At 35.5% G+C, this 9,855-nt stretch overlaps 1 protein-coding gene across 1 annotated transcript in view; it reads left to right on the forward strand.

Annotated features, from left to right (window-relative positions):
• Positions 1–9,855, forward strand: part of LOC108687934 — a 112,011-nt gene that overhangs the window by 6,043 nt on the left and 96,113 nt on the right. Inside the window, exons 4-9 of the mRNA XM_018193979.1 lie at positions 1,342–1,591; positions 2,189–3,117; positions 3,422–3,559; positions 4,433–4,815; positions 5,329–6,063; positions 6,327–6,783. Coding sequence (XP_018049468.1) covers positions 1,342–1,591; positions 2,189–3,117; positions 3,422–3,559; positions 4,433–4,815; positions 5,329–6,063; positions 6,327–6,783 — 2,892 coding nt within the window. The remainder of the gene's footprint in view (positions 1–1,341; positions 1,592–2,188; positions 3,118–3,421; positions 3,560–4,432; positions 4,816–5,328; positions 6,064–6,326; positions 6,784–9,855) is intronic.

Consider the following 9,855-nt stretch of genomic DNA (forward strand, 5'->3'; position numbering starts at 1 on the left):
TATATATATATATAGAGAGAGAGAGAGAGAGAGAGAGAGAGAGAGAATCACATACACACGCACACAAACACATACACATATATATACATATATATCGCTTATTCTTTGTACAATATCACTATGTAAATATTCGTCGTTGTAACATCAGACATGTACGTGAGAAGGAATGTGCATGAGGACATATACAATTGAAAACGATCGCATCTATCTTATTTGAAGATCGACATCGACGGAAACGGAAGGTTTCCGACCGTGCCAACTGTCGCGTAAAATCCCCGGAGATGTTAAAATGCATCACGAGTTGATTTCCTTTTACGACGAGACGAAGCAAAATTCTGAGTTCGATAACAAATAAAAAATGTATGAACAAACGGGCATAATCGTGCAAAAAAAAGCAATTTTATATATTTTCATCTTGTATAATTTCGATGGTGAAGCACGAAGAAGAGGGATTGTGTAATATTATAAAATTTGTTAAATTCAGATATGCGATAAATTAGAATCAATCAAATAAATTATATAATCATTTAGAGTAACAAATATGTTATATAAAAAATATAATTTCTTTCCTTTAAAATCGAATAAGATGAAAAAATTAAACAAATTCTACTCTTCGAATATTATTATTTTATTGTAAAACGTCACAATTTGAAAAGAGCGATTAGAAAAATATCATCAAAATTGTCACAATTAAAAAGGAATGATTTTTAAAAGTTGTGAAATGAAAATGACAAAATGAACTCTTATTAATCCACAATTGGATTATTTGTATCCTGCACATTTCTTTTCTTTGAAAAAGAAAGGTCAAATGATTAACATTTATATATAATTTATTTAAATACACAATCTTAGAAATACTTTTTAAGATATTAAAGTAGATGTAAGAATTACTTAATAACTTTTATAGTACATTTGTTAAAATGATAAAAATTAACCTAAGACACGAACGATGTGTGTAATAAAAGAAAAATCATCGATGTGTGTACTAAGAGTTAAGAATATATTATTTTTGCTGATATATTTGATTAGTCAATAATTTTCTATCGAATTGAAAAATAGTTTTTATTTTTTCTGTAAAACTTAAAATATTTAAATTGTGTCATTTTTTAAATAAGGGAACGATATATACATAAATAAACTTTTTGTTCTTTTTTGCCAAATCTGAGAAGTATAAAATTCCAATTTTATTCGTCAAACACGAGTCTATTATTAATCGACTATTAATATAAACAAATAAACTTTTTATTTGTAAAATAAATATTTAAATGATATAGTTAAGAATAGTTAAGAATAGTTTCTTGGTACCTCAAGATCTCGAAAGGAGAAAATTTTTGGTTGCAGGGGCCCTAATGTATCGATCCTCCATCTCCGTAACGCGTCAGCGGACCCTTGGGAAGTTGGCTCTCAAGGCTCCTCGTACAGCATCAGCAGCAACAAGAGTCAGACAGCGAGCGGCAGAGGGAAATCCAGCGGGAATGCGCGTGGATCCTACAACCGCGGTAGTTCAATACCATCCCTAAAACGTCACGATACATCTACGTCGACCACATCGACGTCGAGCCATAAGCATCGCCAAGATAGCCACGGCCAGGTAAGTGGGGATCGCAAAGACGTCAGAACGTACTGTTAATCTCCACTACTTCATCCGCGAGATGAATGGTGTGTTCCGTTTTGTGTTTACAGCGTACAGCTTATAAGCATCATTTGTCCTTGTTAAATATTTGATAAACAACAAGGCTTATAATGTATAAGCATGAAAACGGAACATATCCCGGAAGTAAGAATCGAATTCATGCGGAAGTTTGAGAAAATAATTCCATGGATCGTGGTAAATGTTAATTTAAGTTAAATGAATTCCTTTCCTGACTGTCGTTTTAAGTGAAATTACATTTAGCGTTGATTAATATTTACGAACATGGCTATGATTTATTCTATAATCAACTTTGCTGCACTGGAGAAAAAACTAATAAAACGTAATGTGTATTTAATGGGCTGTACATTCCAATCTCTTAACTTAACTGAAGTCACTCTTTTTTATTTGAAATGAAATTTGTCCTGTCATGATTGTCGCATTATCTAGCTTCATCATTAGTAGAATAGCGTTGTTCAAATACAAATTAATGAAATGATGCTAGGAGATTGGGATGACACTTAGGGTGTCAATTAGCGAGGATTCTCCCTTCTGCAGGTCTCCGCCAGTTCTCGTCGACGTGATGCCATAAACTCCTTCTTGTCGGGCAACAGCGGCACTTCCGGCGAGCTGTTTATCAGCGGCAATTGCAGTCGCGAGCTCTCGCCTGTGCGATGGTGCGATCGCGAGGTTGATGGCGTTTACTTGGGCCGTTCCGGCTGGGTGCAGGTACAGCAGCGGTCTCTCGACGAAAATCGTCGTGCAAACTATGAGAGCAACTTGGTAAACGCGGCCACTGGTACTTTACCGTTGTCACGACGAGCGGCGGTCAAATTAGCGGACTATCATTGCAACAGCGAGCCGGGCAAGTGTCCGCAAGACTTCACCAGAGGATTAGACTCACAGCGACCTGATTTTCTCGCGCTGCACAGCCAGGATTTCGACTCCATCACTACCAGTGCCTGTACGTCGCCGCACAGCATCCCGGAATCCTTCTCTCCACCATCGATTACGCCGATTATATCGCCGCCACCGGCGTTCCAAGACGCTGTTGCCGGCAGAAAATCTTCTAGACATTCGTCTTCCTCCGCCGTGCGCGGCAATTATGGCAGCAAGGCCCCTTTTCTACCGCGATCGAATGCCATCGTCGATAGCGACATTATCAGTCCGCCACCATCGCCGCCACCTCACCAAGTCAACTGGAGCTCCCTTCCGTCCAGGAAGAATTCCGGTTTAGTGTCCTCCAGGTCAAAAAGACAAAATGCCAATCAGCAGCAACAACAACAACAACAACAGCAACAGTATCGTATGGCGCAAGCCAAGTCCCTGGAGGATCAATCATCCTCCAGAAGATCGCAATTCGTGCAAAGATATCTCGAATCGTCCAGCTCGTCATCATCGTCGATGGGATTCCGAAGTCTTGACAGTTGTGTCACAAAACCTATTATGCCTAGTTTGGCAGAAAATACAGATTCTTCAGTGGAAGGGTATGTAAAAAAAAGCTTTTTGATTACAATGAACGACAAATTCGGCAAATTCTGTCGGCAAATTCGATTTTTTAAATGTATTAGTTCAGTCTCGATTATAAATTGGAAAAGTAGAACTGATAACAGCAGAATTAAATAAATCTAAACATTGATGTTCTCCATTAATTGACAGTCTCTCTCTATAATCTATATTTCACATAATTTATAGATATATTATAATAAACACTATATCATGAAATGTTAATGTTAACAGTATTAAAAAAAACTTAGAAATACATTGAAAATATTGATCTTTCGATACTAGATATGAAGATGGTGATGAAGATGATAATCCTAGTTCATCCTTAAATCTCAGTTTGGTGTCGTCATCAGCTCTTGCCTTGAATTCGTCCACAGAATCAATTCGCGCCAACGGCGAACGAATATCGCCCAACAGGCAAGGGTATGCATACGTATATGAAAACTTATGAAGTTCTCATATAAGAAATTCAACAGAAAAAAAATTGTAAAGTATTTTATTTATATCCATTTCTAACATAGATTAATTTTAATCTCGGTTTAACTTACTTTTAATTTTTTTCCTCTTCCAAAAATTAGATTAAGGTAAAGAGTGAATTAAACAAAGATTAAAGTTAATCTACATTAATAAAACATTAAATAGTTTTTTAATTTGTATAATGTACAAACATTTTGGACATTTATTTTTATATTCAATTTCAATCTTTTTAAATTAACATTCCATATATATACGTATTAACTCGGGAATAGTCCTGAGATATTTTTATATCTCAGTGGCGAAAAAAAATATGAATAAGTGTAAAATTTTTTTATATAGGTATATAACTTTTTTTTATTTATATTTATTTATTTTTTAAATAACTATTTTCTCTTAATAATGCTTTAAATGTGAATTCGAAATAAAAAAACGTTATGTTAATTTAAAAATTTTCATTTTTTTAGATATATATGTCGTAATAAACTATTTATGTTTAATATTTATTTACTTTCTATTTACTTTTTTTTTTAGAAAATTGTTTATAGAATATCAATAAATAAATATGAATATCAATAAACATTATAGATATGAATTTAATCCACAAATACTATAACAAATTGAAAAATAATAATACATAATATGTATACATACATAATATTACTAATATTGATTTAATTGATATAAAAATATCCTAGATGATGGAAAAAAAATTAGTTAACTAGAATTACTTTTGAATTAAAAAATAAATTAATTTAGTATTGCATCGCAAAACATTTCACAGTATTATGCGAAAATGAAACACCTAAGTGTTACATCTAGGAGAATTCATAGAAGCCAACAGGGGCTCAGAAGATCGCCCGGATCCTCCGAGTCAGGAAAACAGATGTTTAATTCACCTTCTTCATCGTCTTCCTCGTCCAGCAGCGAAGGACGACAAGGGCGGTCACCTACGCCTAATCCATTCAGACGCGGCAATCCCTCGCGACAGCATCAAAGCGCTAGAACCAATCAGGTATCGCCCGATTCTCATCAATCCCGAGTTAGAAGATCCAGGAGTCTCCAATTACCAGAGAAAAGGTCGCCAGGAACGACGGGCCCGCAGAGAGAACACTCCCGAGAGTCAAACGAAGCACACAGAGTTGTTGTGAAAATTGTGAATGATCGAGGAAGTGATAGGTCCAAGCGCCATGTTCTTCAGAACAGTGAGTACTCTTCCTTGGATGATTTATATCTAAGATAATTTAATTCTAATTACAAACGTATATCTATGAATATTTTATGATGCGAAGAATAAATGTTCTCAAACGTATCTTTTATAAACTTCATATTCTCGTGAAAGGAAGGTAATAATTATACATGCAGACAATTTTTATATCCTTATAATAAATTATTTTTACTTCTGCAAAATTTATTTTAAATTTTAGATTAAAAAATATTTGCATAAAATTTCTAGCTATTCATTTTTTTATACATTTTATAAAAAAACCAATGTGCAATGAAAAGTTTTGTAAAACACGAAGAGAATGTAAAGAAAATAGAAAATCTTATGAAATAGAAAAATTACATAGTAGATTCAAAATCGAATATTTCTTATATTAAATTTAGCGGACAAAAAACCGAAAAAAGAATTTTTAAAGAAAATATACGATTGTCAACGATCAAAATTGATCAAAATCGAATTTATTCTCTTATCTGATTTTTCCCAAATTCTTTAGGAAAAGCTCAATCCACTGACGATACCATAAATGAGAATCTTTTCCGCGAAACGGAGATGGTGACTGAATATCTGTATGGCACGCGTAGCCGCGTCGTGCCTAGAAATATGATGTCAAACCGCTATGAACGTCGCGATGAGAGCCAAGAGCAGAGACGAGGCAACAATACATATGACGTTTACATCATATCCTCCAAGCAGCAACAACAGCAATCTTCGAAAGTATCGAATTCTTCACAATCTCAACAACAGCAACAGCCACAGCAGTCGCAATCGCAACAACAGCAACAACAACAGCAACAACAGCAACAATCAAGGCGGCCACGGACGCTGCAGAGAGGTGCTACAACACCAAACGCGAATGCGCCATCCACCAATCAAGACTTTTGTATCAGTCCAGATACAAAACTGCGTTGTAACAGCAGCACGTGCGACTTTTGGCCTCATTGCTCACAAAGAGAAACCTTGTATTCGCCAAATCAGGCGCCACCACCAGTTTTCATGAAGTTGTCGCAAAGTTATCCAGCACATCAAAGACTCTCCACCGATGCTGGTAGTCATCGCGGAAGTGCGAGCTCTTCACCAGCCTCTCTCGAGCGAATGGACGATCGGGAGCTTCGCGAGAGAGATAACTTAAGGAAGAGCAGAAACAGCCAGCAGGGCAAATATCAGGAGAGGCCCAAAGTGCTCAAGCAGGCAAATAGATGGTCGCCGTTAGAGGGATCTAACGGGAATGGTCCGTAATAGCTTAATTATCAAAAAATTTACCCTATTAAATTAAATGTCCTAAGTAGAAACAAATACTTATTTTAAATTAATAGGCAGTGTTTTACTTTTTTTTTTAGAAAAATTTTAATCTAATAATCTCATACAGCACAGAAGCTTACAGCAACATTATTGTAATATTGCTGAAATATCGTAATATTAGAACGATCTGTGCTATATGGGATAAGTGGAATAATTTAGATCTCATTCATATAGAGTTTTCTGTAAATAAAGTAGGCTCAGGAACGGAGAAGAGAGATCAAATGCATCACCGAGTGTACCGGAAGCCCGATTTCCCGGCATCCTTCGAAAGCACCGACAGCAAGGATAGAAGAGTGTCACCTGTTCAAGGAATGAATGTCAATAGATCGCCAAGCGGCGGCCCGATTATCTCTTCGTCGACGACCACCTCGTCGTCTTCGAGCAGCGATATTTGGATTACCACGTCGGATCGCACGGTGACGAAGAGTCCGCGGAATGCAAAGAGCTCCGGTGCATCCACGCCAATAGAAGATGCTGTGATCGGTTCACTTAAGACATTGATGGAACCACCGAAGGACGGTACACTATCCAGACCTGGTAGCGCGCCAACTCGGGGTGAAGATTCGCTCACGAGCGACATCGTCCTGGACCCTCATCAGCGATCCTTGTCGCTGCCCAAATCCTTCCTGGCACACAACACGGCGGAGGGGTAAGTACCAATAATAGAATTTTTTCTCACGTTATTTCTACAAGTACAAGTACATGACTCGTCCGTGCAGATAAATCTCGTAAAACGAGATCTCGATGGAAAGTCGCCCGTGATGGCCTATACTTCCTAGTCTCATTCGAATGAAACGACGGATGCAATTTCGAAGTAGACAGCTTCATGGATTCACCTTAAACGCAATACGCGCCCGCGGCCGCGGTCGTTTAAATTCTGCGGTTAAGTTTACTGGGTTGCCGGGCCACCGTGCCGCGCCCGTTCGATTGCGCTGGTAATTGGCTCCCGATCGAAACCCCGTCGGGTATTCCATTATACGTGCTCTGCATACGCGAGTCGCGTCGGGACAGCCTATCGGACTTGCTACATCCTTGGGATTAGAATTAAGCTTCCAATACGAATATTACAGCGTGCTCTGTGCGCTTTAATTAGTGAATTTCTCCTGAAATCGATATTAAACTTTGCATTTTACGTTACGACGTAATTAGACTTAAAAATGCTATTGCAAATTCGTTTTTAACGAAGCACGCACTCTTAATCGATTTTTTTAGAAGCCCTATAAAAATTTTCTCATAATTATTATTTCATAATTATATATCAATAATTCGACAAACTACAGGAATATGATCGATGTAGACACCTATCGGATTTTATGTAGGTATATTCATCTCTAATATAATTTTTCTAAAATCGGGTTTTGAAATGGAAACAGAAATGGATACAGTTAAACGCGTATATGTATTCGTAGACTAATATTTTTACAGCATTGAAATTCGATTGGCAAATATTTGCGTACAACACGAAGACATATTCGAAATTTTTCTCTGTTCATTTTAGTTTATTTACAAGCTTTCGACATGAAGTTCAAAAGATAAATAAAAATGCAAATAAAACAAAATTAAAACTATTGAAATTAAAACTATTAAAATTAAAATAAAATGAATGTATTGGAAGATAGATTATTCAGAGAGAAATCTGCAGAACTCGTGTCACAAAGCGTTGCAGCTGACGCAATATTAATTACCTGACGTCAGGATTGGAAATGTATCATATGCTGTGTATCATACATAGATATTCTACGTATGATACTGAAGTATGATTCTCTTTACTTTCATACATATATATATTATCACATAATCTTATTTTTTAATCTGATGATCTTATTTAGATGTTTTAGACTGGCATAACAAATTTACATTTTTACTGCGATATCAACAATTTGAAATACGACAATATATAATTATATGTAATTGAAAATTAATTAGAAAATTATGGCATAACCAGATTATACATGTATTCAAATTAAATCCATCGCGATAAGAGCAAAAATTACAACGAATTACCAATATTATTGTATACTAAATTCATGTATATGCTGCACTTATATTTTCAATATTATTTTCTTTTCGTTTTTTAATTACAAACTACATTTTTAATAAAACTGAAAAGGACTTTTGAAGTTATTCCCAATCAGCAGTATACTTCAAAAATCTAAAAACATTGTTTTTTTAGTTAATAAGATTAATAAATTAGAAATTAAAAAAACGGTTATGTTAAAGGTATCATACAAGTTTGATATATATTCTACCTACGCATTTATACGTATCAAATTTCCAGAATGTGTATCAAACCCACCTCTGCCTGACGTTATATTTATTAAATGCTAAAAGACACTCTCGTCTCTGTCGAGAGAGGTTGCTGTGTATAAAAACATGCGCGCTTTGCACGCAAAACGGCACGTGTGAAGCTTTCAATTAAACTGTCGCAGGGAAGAGGCGTCACGACAGTCATTGGCGCGTCCTTTGTCCGGCGGGTAAATGTAATTTTAGCGACGCAACCTCGCGAATATTTTCTTTCTCGACATGAACTGTCCTTCGTTTGCTCCATCGCGAAATGACGATTGACGTGGAATCTGCGATGACATGTTACTAACAGTGTAATCACGTGCAACAGACACATCAATATATCCCCGCGAGGAAAATGTACACGTTAATTTCTCGTTAATTCTCGCGTTTCTGCTTCTCGCGTCATCCTGTCAGATCAACAATAAACTTGGTTATTCGCGCGAGAATACGATAGATCCCGATGTAGATTTGAAACTCGTCTGCTATCGCCTGCCAATTTGCAGTTTTACAAGAATGCAAATGCATACGAATCGGTGTGACCTAATTCCTCGGCCATCGCTTCGGCGATTAATGAACATAATAAATTTTGTTATTATGAGAATTTTTCTTTGTTTGGAAATACGCGTGCGAAACATGACACGATGTAATCGCGCATTTATCAAGACAATTGGGCGCAAGTGTAAACTCGCCCACACGCGGCCCACGTACGATTTGTGCCTTCGTATTGATGCAGAATAATGGAGCAGCCTCGGTGAAATGGCAAAAATGATTTCTGATTGACTGCTGTTATTTTTAATGCAAAAAGCGTTCTTTATTGGAAACACGCCACAAAAAATAAGAGCTCTGTTTTCTGTGGCTGAACTAGTATACATTTTTGGAACTTAAAATGAGACAGATATTTGTTTGATATTTGTTTAAAGCGAGAAAGAGAGTTCTAGAACAGTCTAGTGCAGGAACAGAAAACAGACCAAAGAATAAGGTACCTAAGAATAAAACCTAGCACTAAATATATGACACTTTTAAATTATTTAAAAACATGCTTTACGCCTAGAATATATACTTAAAAGATGCTATAGGAAGTATTTAGATAAAAAATAGCTAGAAAAATTAAAATCGATAACAACATATTTGTTTACTGCAACAAAAACTTGTGATGAAGTATGTATACACTGAGAAAAAAATATAGTTAATTTTAATGAATATTTAGTTCAATACTGCCAACTAAACATTTACTTACTAAGTAAATATTTTTTCAATAAAAAAAAAAAGATTGTTATAATAAATCAAATTAATATTTCTTATATCAAATATATATATCTTTATATTTAATAAATATTTAGTTGGCAGTATTCAATCAAATATTTATTAAACTTGAATATATTTTTTTTTCAGTGTATGTATAAAATATTATATTAAATATTTCTACAGCTTCTCT

Source organism: Atta colombica, unplaced genomic scaffold (genome assembly GCF_001594045.1).
Source record: "Atta colombica isolate Treedump-2 unplaced genomic scaffold, Acol1.0 scaffold220, whole genome shotgun sequence".
Taxonomy (NCBI): Eukaryota; Metazoa; Arthropoda; class Insecta; order Hymenoptera; family Formicidae; genus Atta; species Atta colombica.